The sequence below is a fragment of the Pongo pygmaeus genome, chromosome 1, assembly GCF_028885625.2.
Source record: "Pongo pygmaeus isolate AG05252 chromosome 1, NHGRI_mPonPyg2-v2.0_pri, whole genome shotgun sequence".
NCBI classification, from domain to species: Eukaryota; Metazoa; Chordata; class Mammalia; order Primates; family Hominidae; genus Pongo; species Pongo pygmaeus.
In genome coordinates, this window is record NC_072373.2 from 143596962 (window position 1) to 143612810 (window position 15849).

Genomic DNA, 15849 nt, shown 5'->3' on the forward strand with positions numbered 1-15849 from the left:
TTAAGGGGGATGGGAGGCACTGTTGGCTGAACGGGCCCAACAAATGCAGGTCCCTTTAAGGGTGGAGGAAAGAAGGGCAATGGCTTTTCTATAGGGGGAGGAAAAGGCTCTGGTCCGTCTTTATCCTCACTAGAAAAAATATCCTGCTCATGTCCTACGGAAGGGAATGAAGTAGAGAGAGGAGCACCCCCCTGCTGCTCTGGTTCCTGTTTTTCCTCACTAGAAAAAATCTCTTCCTTATTCCCCATAGAAGGGAATGAAGAGGGGAGAGGAATCTCTCCCTTTAAATCTTCTGAATTCCTTTCAGGTGGAGATAATGGGCGGTCTGACTCACTACAATCTGGCAGATAAAGAGGATACAACACAGAGCGTACCAGCGCCCAGGTGGTCAAAACAGTAACATTTGCTCATATCCTCTTTTCAGGCAGCGACCTACCTGCTCCCATAACTCTAAATCTAAGGTTCCTTGATCAGGAAACCAAGGGCATCCCTGCCGAATTAAAAGCATAAGCTTGTGTAGAGCTCCAGGCTCTACAGTGCACTGGATAGCCTTAAGTAGCTGTTGCACTGTTTTAAAAAATACTTTCTGTTCTTTGGTCATTTCCTGACCCATGATAACCCAACCCCTGGTATTTTACGCGTGGGGCCCGTCCTCCCAATGGGAATCAGGACTGTCCCTTACTGGGATTCCCCCAAAATTAATGAGTTTTCCTCCTTCACGTGTAACTTCAAGGCGATCACTTCGGGCGCACCACTTGTAGAGCTTATAGCTTGCAGTGAACGCCAAGAATGAGTTCTCAGACAATTCCAGCTGAGCGGAGCGGCGGACCACTCTTCTGAGAGAGTGTCACCCCAGAATCCATCCGCCAAGTATTTATTGAAAGGGCTTGTTAAACTACAAACATCCACTAGATGGCCTTTTGAGGTCGGGTCGTGAGACACCTGTGGCCTTGTAAAAGCACTCAAACCACATTCTCAGGAGGCTGTTTTCAGCGTTCCTCATGACACACTCCACTCCTTGTCCTGTTTTCAGGGTCAAGGAGTTACATTTCCATGCACAAATAACATACACACAGTGCCTCCGTCTTTTTCCATGCCCGGACCTGAAATGCCTTGTACACAAGCTTGAATATGTTGCCATGCACCCCCAACAACCCTCTGCCCATTTGGCTGGCTAAAGCAACTGGTTGTGTCCTCAATAAACAGTACTGACTTTGGGAACATCAGGGTCTTCCTAGTCTTGGAACTCTCTACTGTTCAGTTTTTATAACAAATTTATATGTAAGAAATACGGGTCCTAGGAAACAGCCTGAAGGACATGCAATCCATTCACTCCAAATTTTACCTCTGGGGCAAGCTCAAGAGCTAACTGCTAGGCCCGCATTTTTTGGGTCCCTGTATAATTGCCTTTCCTGAACAATGCTGTGGTGTTACTCCTTTGGCTTACAGTGAAGGATGTAATTAGCCCTATATTAAACTTGTTGTTATGATTACTATACGGATGCTGCTTTGGCTGCAGCCCTTAACATCACAGTGCCCTAATAAACTGAGGATCCATAGATAAAACTTCTTGTGGGTCTCATGACTAGGAAAAGCCATGCTTCTCCTGAGCTGCTTCTGGCTTGCTTTTCACTATAGACTCTGTTAATCTTGTTACTATATACACCTCATTTGTCCTACCTACTTGTCACAAAGTGAAATATGTGACTTGGCTGTAGCAATTGTACAGAACATTATATTATGCATTTGATGTGGTGGTTTTTCCTCTAGTTTTTTTTCTCCCTTGTATTCTTTATAGGTTTATACCTGAGCACTTCTTCTAGTTTTTATTATATATTTTATTTCTTTATTTTTATGTTTATTGCATGTATCACTAAGATGGCTCAAATCTGGTTTTGAAATAAGAAAGGTCTACAAATAAAGAAATTTTGGGTCTACACAGAAATGATATGCTAGATATTTTGTTTTCAATCATAAAGAGAGCCACCCACATCTTGAACTCATTGTGCTAATAACTGAGAACTTGAAACAATTTTCACAGGAATATCTACGCTGCAGGCACTGGAATCTGTGACTAGTCCTTCATGAGGACCGCCATACTGCTAGGCCTACACTTGCAGCCCTTTTTCCTCTTCTTCTCCTTCCCCTTTCATCTGTCATGCTGCTGGTCTTTCTCACACTTATTAAGGCCTTCGTGTGGTTCTCAAAGACCCCCTTCTCAAGCATATCTCTGAGCATATCTGCCTCCTGATTTCAGAAATAAATCCTCAAATGCTCTTTTTAGTGTACAGGAAAAAGGCCAATGCTTACTCATCTTTCTATCCTTAGAACCTAGCATTGGCCTGGAAAATAATAAGCAGCTGGTGAACATTTGTTGAAAGAACTGAATTACATTAAATAAACTAATGCATATAAGGCATTAGTTGGGCCCTTGGACAAAGTACACAATAAATGTTTATTTCTCAATCACTTTCCCTTCACACCTGGCCTGAAGCTACCTTTCCCACCTTATCCCAACTGCCATGGCTTAAAGCATCACTAACTCTTGTAATTTCATGCACATAACATTCATTTCTGTGCCTAGGGAACTTTCATTATGCTGTTCTTTCTTCAATGCCATCTCTTCCTTAAATGCACCATCATTGCTCAAATTTAGAGAAAATAAGACATATTCCTGGTGATGCTGGTCCAAAACTCCTATAAAACAAGTCATGTCTTTTATATTTAAATAATTTAGATTGGTCTTTTCTTCACCAAAAGAAACCAAACAACTTTTAGCAACTCTGTTAGATTTATGCAATTGCGTGTTGCTTTTAATTGGCAAAGCTCCTTAAAACAAATAAAAACATACTTCCATTTATTGATGCAAGCCCTGTTTCTTTCTAGTATTCAAATTCATTAATAACAAACTCAATGATTATTAAATTTTTGGGTTTGAATGGATAGTTTTTATGCGTGTATACCCAGTTGTTTAGCATTTTATTTTATCGCCCCCTACAGGAAGTCTAAAATACATTTAGTATATCGCCCCCTACAGGAATACATTTAGTATAAATGTACTATATACATTTAGTATATCGCCCCCTACAGGAAATCTAAAATACATTTTAGAAAATTTTATAATCAAAAAAAAGGATGAATGATTTATTTTATTTATCTCACAAAAATTCAGCCCTAGGCTATTGACAGCTGCAGTTCTCCTATCCACTTCCACATAATTTTTAAAATGTGAATGCCAGGAATGGTGCTGTTGATATGAATATTAGGACAAGGAGCAGACGTTTCATCAGGATTAGGTGTCTCTGGCGGAGTCTGTGGAGGAATAAACAAAGATACTCGTGCAATGTTGGATATTTCTGATTTCAGATCGACCTTATCAACAGCCTGAATAGCAATGAAAAGATCTGTGCCATTTTCAAAAGTAATGTTTTCTGGTTTAAACAAAAAGACTTCCTCAGAGTTGGCTTCCTTTGGAATGAGAGCAGTAGTATTCACTTGAAGAGATTCATTGAACTTGTCTCTGAGATCAAGAATACTTGTACTTATTCGAATGATATACTTGTGAGCTAAAAGGAAAAAAGAAGAATGTGACTTTAATTCTGGAATCTTAAAGAAACTTTTTAAGCAGTAGAGCTTTAAAAAATATTTAAAAAGCTTTACAAGTCTATGAGAAATTATATCATCACCCCATAAGGTTCCCAAATAAATGAACTGATGGTCCTGTTTACAAGGGTTACTATCTCTTTTACATTCTTGTTTGTATATAATGACACAGTGATAAGCGTAAAACTGGATTGGGCATGACATAAAGCCTTGGTCAGCATTTCTAGGCATAGTGCCTGGCAGAAAGAAGAGACTGTTTAACAACTGTTTATTATTTTATTATTTATAGAGGGAGTTTGCACCAATGCTTCTCAAACTGTAATGTGTGTACAAATCACCCAGGGATCTGAAAATGCAGATCTGAAAACACTTTCTAACAAGTGTTCATGATATCTACATGCTGCAGTCCACAGACCACACTTTGAGAGAGAAAGTCTGGTAGGACCTGAGGTTCCTTCCAAAAGAGCTCTGCTCTGTAGACATCTATGCTCTATTTCCAGTTCTTCCCCAGGAGTCACTGCTACCCAGAAAATGGAGTTTGTCAAAGGACAGTTTGGCAAGATTTCAGAAACAAAGTGAGGTTTACCTTTCCTGGCTGAAACCTCTTACTCCCAAAGTATACCAGTTTTTCAGGTTTTAAATCTCTCTTCTTTAAATACATTTGTCCCTCATTTCAAAGGACCGGCAAGATCCCTCCTGCCTTCTGCCCCCTAAGTATCAGAACACGGCTGCCTGCCTCACCCACTTCTGCTCCTCTACTTGGCTGGTAAACTCCTTTACAGGGTCCACACCAGGTTCAGCTTACCTGTTCCACGGTCATAATCATCCCCAGGAGCTGTCCAAGTCAGATTAATGAGACTGCCCCCGTGAATTTCTGCCTTCAGGTCGGTGATTTGGCCAGGTGGGAAGAGATCAGGTATGGGAGCATTTGGGACATTAGAAGCCACAAATGAGCCTCCCGAGGATGTTCTGCTGAAGCACACTTGCTTGTGTTGAACATCATCCTTATTAATTTCAGGTCTTGGTGGATTCCATCGTATTTCATCTGCATTAAAAAAAATACTCAAAATATGGTAAGCAACACCACTAAATGGTGATACCTCTGTCTGTTTTCTTATCAGATCACCCTCTTCCTGTTCCCCACTTCTGCTTCTTTCCTTCCACACACAGAATTAATTTTAAATATTTGGAGACAAGACCACAAATACGGTTTCATCAGAGGGAAAAGAGAAAACAGAGAATCACAGTTTTTTTAATCTCTTAGATATTTCCTGGATATTTAGTGGAATAACCTTTTGGAATTTATTTTCATGACATTTGTCCTGAAATTGCTTATTTTCCCATCTTTTTGCCCATCCTGATCTTGTCTTTCCACAAGGTCAGTTTAAATACTACATCTGTTTTTTCCTTCCTTCCTTCCTTCCTTCCTTTGTTTTTGTTTTTGAGACGGAGTTTCGCTCTTGTCATCCAGGCTGGAGTGGTGCGATCTTGGCTCACTACAACCTCTGCCTCCTGGGTTCAGGTGATTCTCCTGCCTCAGCCTCCTGAGTAGCTGGGATTACAGGCATGTGCCACCACACCGAGCTAATTTTTGTATTTTTAGTAGAGATGGGGTTTCACCATGTTGGCCAGCCTGGTCTCGAACTCCTAACCTCAGGTGATCCACCTGCCTCAGCCTCCCAAAGTGCTGGGATTACAGGAGTGAGCCACTGCGCCGGGCCTAAATACTAACTCTGTTTTAAACCTCAGACTGCCTCAAGAAATGTATTCCTCCTAAATAATAGTGTGAGTTTCATTATCTTTCCTATTTATTTGGCAACTGATCAACTGGACCTTCAAGAATGCCTTGATTGTTTATGCATATTTCTTTCACTTTCTTGATGTTTGTATTTCATTTTTCTTATTAAATTTCAGTTTTTAATGAAATGTTTTATGTTAGAGGTTCCAAAATTTTGTGCTTTTGAAAGACTTCTCATTTTCTCAGTGAATGCATGGGAATCTAGTTCTTGTAGCGATCCCAGTTTCATTCACATTCTTGTTGAAGACATGTATAAAAGTAATCCTGGAATTTAAAAAATACCCTGGTCTGTTCAATCTGTAGAGTTCTCAGGTTCTCTTTTCTTTTCAATAAAAATATCTCATAAGATCCTAACATGGCATTACTTAGAATTTGTTTTCTCATAAACTCTACCTCTTTATAGAATTTTTATCTGTTAAAGACCGTTTAATCTTCATACCCATTAATCTGGTCTTGGCAAAGATGAAGTGAATGCTCTAGCATGTTCAGGGTTCATGTTGAAAGCACCAGTAGAGACTGCCATTAAGGCTTATCGAGGGATAGAGGGAAGAACATGGCCTTCTACTGTTATGCCAGGCACTAACACTATTAGTTATATGAACCCATAACCTCTCTAGCTTCTGTTTCCCCATCTTTAAAAAGGGATACTTACAAGAATGAAATGTATTACTGTAAGTAAAATGCTGTGATAAGGCTAGACTTAGCCACTAAACCAGTCCCCTTCTGCCTCCTTCCCCTAACTCAAAAAGCAGTGGCATGGGCCGGGCACGGTGGCTCACGCCTGTAATCCCAGCACTTTGGGAGGCCGAGGCGGGTGGATCACAAGGTCAAGAGATCGAGACCATCCTGGCCAACATGGTGAAACCCTGTCTCTACTAAAAATACAAAACTTAGCTGGGCATGGTGGCACGTGCCTGTAGCCCCAGCTACTCGGGAGGCTGAGGCAGGAGAATCACTTGAACCCGGGAGGCGTGGAGGTTGCAGTGAGCTGAGATTGCGCCACTGAACTCCAGACTGGTGACAGAGCAAGACTGTCTAAAAAAAAAAAAAAATGCAGTGGCATCTTTTAAAACATTTCCCTCTATTATCACCTTTGCATGAGGGACACAATGTGTCTCTGAATCCTCTCTTCACTAAGCACACACCCAAGTAAAGATGACAGTGGGAAGGTTCTCAAAGGAGCTCTTCTCCTTCCCGCACACCAACCTCAGGAAAAGGCCTGCCCAGGACAGGGTGGAGATTGATGGAAAACTAGTCCTGGAACCCATTGGGACACAAACTTGGTCTCAATTCCTTCTCTAGTCCAGGGCAAGTGTTTGTAACCAAAAGTGGTACGGGACTGTCTGTTTCATGGACATAATTTTCCCACCTGCTTACACGTGGGCTCAGTGTGCTGGCCCGCATGAAATTCATCTACTATGCTCCCTGGCCTGAGCAGGAGGATAAAAGAGGAAAGACAGACAGTGGACTTGGACAATGATATTGATGTAGATAACAAGCCCTAAATTATTACTTTTTTATTCTGTGGAACAGATTCATTAGGATAAATTAGAAATGCTTCAATGGAAAGAACTTCATTAGAAGTGTTTTTAAAATAATGATAAAACCTTTATTAAACACTATTTACCAGTAACAGTTTGTTAGATGTGTTTAGTTATTTATTCTGTGTGACCATCCTATGAGGTAGCTGCCATTATTATCCTTATTTTACAACAGAGGAGAGTGAAGTACAAAAAGATTACACAAAATACTGTATTTGATAGAGGGCTGGACTTTGAAGTAAGGCAGTCAAAATCTATGTTCTATCCAGTGATTTTCAGCTGGAGGCTAGTTTGCCCCCCTAAGGGATAGTGGACCACATATGGAGACATTTTTGATTGTCATGACTAGGGAATTGCTATTGACAAATAATGGATAGAGGTTAAGGATGCTGCTAAACATGCCACAGTGTGCAGGATAGCCCTCCACAACAGAGGATTGTCTGGCTCAAAATCTTGATAGTGCCAAGGTTGAGAAACCCTGATTTAATCATGCACCATTCTGCCCCACAGGCTTAATAGTTTCCTCTTGAAACCAATGCTTTTGCACAAGCCAGATGTGTTATTACAAATCACTTACCATTCTCAATCCAGCCAGGTATGTACAGTGCTCCACTCTGCTGGGGTATCACTCTCCGTCTGGCTGCGTTAACTCCTCCCAGAGCCCGCACTTTTACACTGTATCTACCATTCGTGTCATAAGTTGTGAAATACCTTGAGTAGACACCGTCATCCTTGGTAGCATCAGCACCTTGATAAAGAATGAAGGAATTAATAAATATCCTAAAGGTAATGGGGAGGGTATTTGTATATTTCCAACTCATATGTAGGCTATGAATTTTCAAAGCAACAAGAAATTCAACATTAGCTCCAAGAGACCTTAAGATTTTGGTGTGTTGAGGGTAAGGCTTACTTCTTTTATCACTGTGTGTGTAGTGTGTGTGGTTTTCTGTATGCATTCTGTCTTCTTGAATTGTTGACTTTCTTTTTGAAATCTAAGATGGTATCGTTTCTGTGTTACACCCAATGTAGCACAAGGTAACTACTCAATAAGTATCTGTTGAACTAAATTAAACTGCTATATGCAACTGTGGAAGAAAAAAATGTTGTATGATTATTTAATAAAATTCATGACTTCTCCCCAGGGTAGATTTAGGTGGGAAATTCATTCACAAGATTCATTCTATTAAGGTTACTTGCTTCACAGTAAGCAGGCATGTTTTTTTTTTTTTTTTTTAAAGTGTAGAATTCTCTTTCTCTCTCTCCCTGATAGACTTCTTAAAGACAAGAATAATGGGCAGAATTTTCACTTTTGGGGCAAGCTAATATAGAGTCTGCATAGATACAGGAATCATATAACACTGTGCTTGAATCTATCTCTGCTGCTTTCTAAATGTGAAAGCCTCTGAAGATATTATAAAAACAAAGATTATATATGTCTTTGTATATATGTATTTGTGTATATACACACACACACACTCATATGTGTGTATGTATGTATGTGTATATACAAAGCACCTAACACAATATGGTTATTAATTTTCCTCTTTTTCTTTTTTGGGGGTTGTGGAATACCCTATGGCAACTCCCTAGAGACTCTGAATCTATTGAGCTTGAGCCGTTAATGTGTTTTGGGCCTTGCAGAAGCCTTCATGTTTTCCAGCATTTTGAAATGTAGGAATTGTGGGGAAATGGAGAACACTCCCAACCAGACCTCAGTGCTGTGCTGCCTTGCCTGTCTAACTGCCCTCACCAGACCATGCCCTCTTGGCATTCCCTGGTTGCTTCCTGGAAACAGAAATAAATATTTTCCAGTTTCTTGGGTGATTACCTGCTCCATTATCCAGTAGTTCCAAGGTAACTGTTTTTCCATTCACTGATTCAATCAGGGCTGTGACACTGGCCCTCAGAATTGGGGAGGCTCCTTGGCGAATATTTGCATAAACTATCACAGGGCTGGGGAATTTGCTGGTGTCCTTGTTCGTTTTGGAAGTCACTGTAATTGGAGGCAGGGTAGCATTGGATGCACGGGACGTGACAGTCAGAGTCAAGGTTTGTGAGCTTGCTTGCAGACTGTATTTCCAAGTGCCAACCTGACCAAAACACATGTAAACATTTCCAATGAGTAACTTCAGGTGACACAGACCTGACTTCAATGTCACGTACAGGAAAAGCCTCTGATACAAGCATGTTGGAAGCATATCTAAGAAGAGGTGTGTATGTTTGATACTTTGTCAGTCATGGGGGAGCTTCAGTGTGTTTGAACTAACTATATCGTTCCCATTGTCAAGAAAATTCCACGGGGAGTGGGAGGGCGATGGTGAGGTCTGAAAGCTATATGCTTATTGTTGCCTTGGTTTTATAAGAGACGAGTCTCTGAGATAAAGGAAACAGTTTTTATGATCCCAAAACGTCAAGGATCATTTTGCGTCTTGATTACTATGTAATTTGAAGGTTCTCCATTTAGTACCTGGACAAAATATCACCTATTTGCTTTCTCTTTACTTGCTGGCATACTGAGTGATTTTCATTGGATGGAGATTGTTTTTCCTTGTTCTCTCTTTGATTCAATACTGACTCTCCTTTTAGCAACCATCAACATTTAAAATGCTACAATTATTCTGTAAAAACTTTATTTTACCTTGTTGAATTATGAGAAAGAAAAAAAGATGACTCCATACCTTAGCAGTGCCTGGGATTTGGAGGTAGGCCATTTTGGTGTTTTTGTCCACTACAAAGCCATCTTGCTTCTGTCCACTGGGATCCCAGAGAAGGATTTGGGGAGGCTGCGTTGTCCAGGTGATAAGAAACAAAGTGTCCTTTCCCACTGTGCTGTCCACGATCACTGTGCCATTCATCCACTGGCTGTTCTGAAGGGTTAATCCCTTACTCTCAAGCTGTTAAGAAAAACAGCGCTTACTTTCTGGAGAATACAGCTCGCATCACATGGTCTTTTCCCTTCTGCCCCTGTCTCCCCAGTGCCCCATTAAAAGGACTTCAGTGATGCCTGAGTCCTTGATTTGGTGTTAGGAGCAATTATGATGCAGTTCTAAGTTACCTTTCTAGCCTTAGCTTCACAATTTTCCTTCCTCCACCCAAACAAGACCACTTCCCCAAAAGGTCCTTGTGAATCCCTGACTCTTTGACTTTATTATCATACTCTTTACTTTTCCTAGAAGGCTTTACATTTGTCTTCTCCATTTATCTAAGCCTTCTTAGTCTTCTCTATTTGTCTAAGCCTTACCCATCCTTCAAAATTCAAATATGACTTTCTCCATGAAGGTTTCTCTGCTGTCCATCTCATTTACCAGTTGTAAAAAATCTCCCCTTCCTCTGATCTCCTATAGGATTTTATTTCTATCAATCCTTTGACATTCATCACATTGTGCTTCACCCTATATTTATTGGTATATGCAGCTCATCTTATTTACTAGACTATGAACCCTTAAGGGGACTCACTGTGACTTATTTTTTACCCACACATGGATTGTCTGAATTACCTAATTGCTAAGTCAGGCAGTATTGCAGGCCCTGTGGAGATAAATGACATAAGCCAAGGCCAACTTGTTTGGAATAGAATGAGGGAGCTGCAGAGTGAGAGTGAGGTAAGGAAGGATTAACAAGGCTTTTTTAGAAAATGTGATTTTGAGGATTATCTCCTAGGTAGTTATTGTCTCAAAGTTAGCACCTATTAGAAGACAGAGTGGGCTAGTCATGGAGCCAGATTTCCTAGTTTCACAAGTAGATTACAAGCTGGCATGTGGAGAAAGTGAAGGGCTATTAGACCTGGTTCTTGTGGCACGCTGGTGAATGAGTCTTGCTCATTTCTCCATCTCTCTCTCTCTCTCTTAGGTTTCTTAAATACAAAAATCATAGGCAGAAATTTCCTAAATGTGAACTTGTCCTTTTATCACTTTAATTACTTTTCTAGGACACATTCCTACCTTTTCCAAAGCAGGCCCTTGCATTTAATTTTCTAAATCTGAACCAGAATAACCCAGATGGGTGTAATTGCTGTCTTCCTAGATTGAATAAATGCTCCATTGGTAAGCCAGAAAGCCTATGGTTTCAAAATCTCTCATTATTAGGCTTTGACATTACAGTTTTCCTTTACCTTTATCTGAACTTTCATCATAAAAATTATAATTCACACCAGTGTGAATGCTGATTGTTCACTCCCTCTAGTTTAAAAATTAATGTGAATAATTTCTGCAATTACTAAAAAGAGCATTGAAAAAATACATTTTTTCTTTTTTCTTAATAGTTTCAAGACTTTTAAAAGGCAATTTGGTTTTCTTGAAATTTTAGAACCAGATGGGCCATTGGAAGTTTTCTGTCTATACCTGGTGGAGAAATGAAGGTCCACAGGGGTGAAGTTCTTTGCCTAGGTCACATAGTTAATGGCAGACCCAGGACCAAGATCCAGGGGTCTGGACTCACACCGCTGGCTTTTTACAGTACAAAGCACTTTCTGTCCATTATATGTAAATCTTGGCAAACAACAGAAATTTGATGTAATAGAAAAATAAAGCAAGTAATCCCTGGACACTTGTCCCAGAAAATTTGTAACTGAGACGATCTACTCTGAAGAAAATTCTGAGCCAATTATATTGCTCTAGTTGCTTGTTCAGAGATGTTAAAAAAGAATTCTTGGACATATGACATTTTATCTGCTGATTTCTGTGAGGAAGTCACTTGGTATTGCTTCCAAACAAGTAGACAATAATTGCCTTGTTTAAATAAGTGGTGTTGCATTTTAGGAATAATGTTTAATATCAAGCTGGACCTTCTATTTTCATTTTAATTCAGTACCAGACGAGTGGAAAACTTAAAACTTTTAGCCATTAAATTCTCCATCTTGGCTATGATTATGTGTAAATATGAAAAACCAAAGATTAAGAACTCCAACCTGGATGGAGCGCTGAGAGACAGCTCCATTTCCTGATGAAAGGGCCCCAAAAGCATCAATGAGGCCATTGTTCTGAACTTGATCTGAAGCATATGTCCGTAGACCTCCTAAAATGCAATTACATTTTCAGAAATTATTTTCCAGAAAGCAAATATTCGCAACATTTTAGCTGTTGTTTAGAGAGTATACAATATAAATATCCCTTTGTGTTATTAAAGTATAAATAGATCAACATCAAATAGGTGCCTACATTAACTCAGAATTTGATACTTTTTTTAAACTTATTTATTTTTTTCTAAGACAAGCTCTCACTCTGTTGGCCAGGGTGGAGTACAGTGGCACGATCTTGGCTCACCACAACCTCCACCTTCCAGGCTCAAGCGATCTTCCTACCTCAGCTCCCAAGTAGCTGGGATTACGGGCATATGCCCACATGTCTAATTTTTGTATTTTTTATTTTATTTTATTTTTTTTTAGAGATGGGTTTTGCCATGTTGTTCAGGCTGATCTTGAACTCCTGGGCTCAATCAATCTACCTGCCTTGGCCTCGTAAAATTCTGGGATTACAGGAGTGAGCCACCACACCCACCCACTAATTTTTAAATCTTAGTAAATAATAGCTTCAGCAACATCTCAGTCACCTGGCTACTTCAACTATCTGCAAAGCAGCCATGAATCTCTGATATGTTTTGATATTAATTTATGATATAAATTGATGTCATAAAATCTACATATTAAAGGTCCTGCACTTTTACATAAGAGAAGTCATTAAGCCGTACTCCAGGACTATTGATTTACTCTTATTTGAAACATAATTCCAACAAATGTGGCTTTAGAGTTTTCTTCTAAATGAGGAAAGGCACATATGCGACAGCAGCAAGAAATAACAGTGGACAAAGGGACAGTTACAGAATAGTATATTGTAAAAACAGGATTTTACACCAGGCCAGGCAGTCTTGGGCTATTTAGAATAGGTGTCACTAAGTTAGTTGATGTGAAAGCACTTTTTAACTCTTATAATTCCATCTGAACTTAAGGAAATAATTTCAGTAAGGCTGTTGATGCCCCACCCACATCCCCTTACCCAGCCAAGTGCATCTCTTCCCAGCTGCTCTAGGCATTGGCTTATAGCTGCCTCCTCTTCCAGGGAATTATTTTACCAAAAGGGGCCACCCTACTTAGAGAAATAACATACCCCTCTCCTCTGCCCTGTTCTGACAGTCCACAGCCAAAGACTGATAGACACAATGGTGCAAAAGGCCACCCTCCTGCCTCAAGGTGAGACAAGTCTGTGATGTACTTTCCATTCCAGAGTCCCCTGTGGGCGCAGCTAGACTCCGACTAGGTCTGCATCAGTGCTTAGCTCCTTCCCTGGCCCTATCCTTTCCTCCTTCCTTTTCTCCTGAGAGCTCTCTCTCCTATAAATTGCATGCACCCAAATCCCCGTCTCAGGCTCTGCTTCTAAGAAACCCAGCCTAGGACAGGTAGTATTAGGAATAAACAGCTCTGACATTTTAGTGGCCTCAGAAGGCAACTCAGTATAATAGTTGAGATCCACAATATTATCCCTAAGTTAAAAAAGAAAAAAATGTGTTCACCTACTCTGCTAAAGAAGCTGGTGACATATGGAATCTGTTTTAACCATCTGTCTGTGTATGGGAGTTAGACACACAATACGTTAAGGTTTCATGGAGAAACTGCATTGTATTCCATTTTGGGAGTGATCTTTTGCCTTGTTTAACATGCCCTTTGCCCTTCCCTGCTACTTCTCCTGTTTCTTGAATGCTTCTTCTCCAGGTAAAGTTAAAGGCTCCCTTATTTGTGCTTTATTGTACTTTCTGTTGCTAATATAGCACTTGTGCCATGGCGTTATGTAGTTAGTGGCTTGTCATCTGTCTCCCCTAGGTCTCTTGGCCAGCTGCCACTGGAAGAGAGTGGTTCCTGGCCTGGGAAGAAGGTCCTGAGTCCTCACTAGAGTGCTGTGCTAGTTCCGTCTTCTCCAGGCTGCCTTAGTCCTAGACACAAAGCTTTAAAATAAATGGGCAGAGTCCATTCAAACAGTCATTCGGGGGTAAGGGTGGCTAATTAGCCAATTAGGTTATCCTATCTCTCTCCATCCCATCTTTCCCCCACTCACCAGTTCACTGGAGCTCACAGTCCAGTAGGAGAGACAATACCAGGGGTCTCAGCAAATCATCCCTCACCTGTCATTTTGGACAGCTCCTCTAGTTCTTGAGCTGCAGAGGGCCCCAAGGCAACTGTGTGGATGATGGCACCACTTTGTTTGACCTCGTTAAAGCACCCACTTATAGTGTTGTCTTCCCCATCCGTCAGCAGCACGATTTCAGATCCATCGGTTGGATATTTCTTCCTAATCACCTAAGGACAGAATTTAGGGCACGAGTTATCAGACTTACGGTGGCCAAAGTGTTTATGAAAATTCTGCTTACAGGAAAGGAGAAAAGAAATTCCAGAGGGAATAACAAAAATTGTCTGGGAATGACCAAATATCTGTCTGTCTTGAAATGATACAATCTTAACCCAGCAGCATTCATGGAAATTGACCACTGTCTTTCACCTTGGCTAGTCTGCTGCAGAGAGGGATGGTGTGGGATGCAGGACAACTCTAGGGGTGGACAGCACTGGGGAAACAGCAAAGAAGGTGTTTCTAGTTTCCTTCACGTGGTCTCTCCTTGATAGGCTTTCAGAGCTTCCAAGATGCCTTCAGAAACCATCTCATTTAATGGGGATTATATTGGGGGGATATTAGACCCAGGGCAGACTTTAACTTATATGATATTCACCAGTCTGACAATACCAGCTATTTATGGCTGGCACTGGTTCTGACTGGTCATTACCTAGGTCACATGAGTTGTCAATATTTTTAACAGCCTTTCTGATTAAAGTGAAACATTTCATTTCCGTTCATCCTCAGTTCCTAGTTGTTCTGTGACAACTTTGTCTCAACTATTCCCGGTATATTTGGATTATTTATTTATTTTTTTACATAGTATAGAGAGGATACTCCTTCTGCCAATGTTGAATAAGATTAGGATGGGGGGAAAGTTAGATAAAAGAATAATGCTATCTATTTAAGAAGAGAAAGCAAGAGTCCACTCTTCCCCTAAACAGACTGGAAGGAGAGACCCAGAATTAGGGAAAATAAGAAATCAAGCCTAAGCCTCTCTCTGGCCTAGAATCTCAGATAAGAAGGCATCTTCCAAAGGCCTAGAATCTCAGAAAAGAAGGCGTCCTCTGAAGGTGGAAGGGAAAGCTGAGGGCAGAGGAGGCTTCCTCCTCACTCACTGTTTCAGCTATTAGAGGAGGCTACCTTGACTCCCTAGAAGAGAACAGAACAGTGACTGTTGCTGTTGCTGTGTCAAAGAGCCCAGAGCCCAGAAGCCTGTCAGCTGTGATCACAGCCTTGGCCTTACTAAGCTGCAGGCCAGAGAGGCCCAATTTGGATTTTCTTGTCGCACTCCCCATAACTGCTGTGTGTCATGGAAAAAAGGCAAATGTTGCCACATATCCTAAAGAGGAGACAGAAGACAGCTGAGTTGAGTTTTGGCAGGTGAGAGAAGGATAATCCTGCCACAGAGGCTGAGGAGTATACAGTATGGCTAGAGGCTGGATGGAGGATAGGGTGGTGTTCAGGGCTGTGCTCCAACAGGGAGAGCCAGGGTGGGGCTGAGTCAGTGGAGGAGGACCACTGGGCCCTGAGCAAGCCAAGAGAACAAGCCAAACTCGTATGGCCACAGCAGACACCACTGCAAGGAGCCCAGGGCAGACCTGACCAGGGCCTGCAGCAGGGACTAGCAGGGATCTTGAAAGACAGCATAAGATCCAAGGTCCTTTGCCTCATCACCCTAAAGCCCCATGAGCTTCTCCCACCCCACACCCAGACTCCACTCCAGGGGGCATCCTAAATTCCATTGGTATACTGCACACTCTCTCTCACTCATCTGAATGGAAAATGTAGAATCAGAAGTTCTTTCTTCACC

The 15849-nt window shown here is 41.1% G+C and overlaps 1 protein-coding gene across 2 annotated transcripts in view; it reads right to left on the reverse strand.

The window, feature by feature from the left end:
- Positions 1 to 2960: 2960 nt before the first annotated feature.
- The window catches only part of CLCA1 (chloride channel accessory 1), a 31362-nt gene continuing 18473 nt past the window's right edge, over positions 2961 to 15849 (reverse strand). For both annotated transcript variants that reach the window (XM_054477744.1, XM_054477751.1), the window contains 7 exons: positions 14053 to 14227; positions 11849 to 11955; positions 9621 to 9836; positions 8771 to 9032; positions 7520 to 7690; positions 4409 to 4648; positions 2961 to 3566 (listed from right to left, as the gene is read on the reverse strand). In XM_054477744.1, coding sequence (XP_054333719.1) covers positions 3175 to 3566; positions 4409 to 4648; positions 7520 to 7690; positions 8771 to 9032; positions 9621 to 9836; positions 11849 to 11955; positions 14053 to 14227 — 1563 coding nt within the window. In that variant the 3' untranslated portion in view covers positions 2961 to 3174. The remainder of the gene's footprint in view (positions 3567 to 4408; positions 4649 to 7519; positions 7691 to 8770; positions 9033 to 9620; positions 9837 to 11848; positions 11956 to 14052; positions 14228 to 15849) is intronic.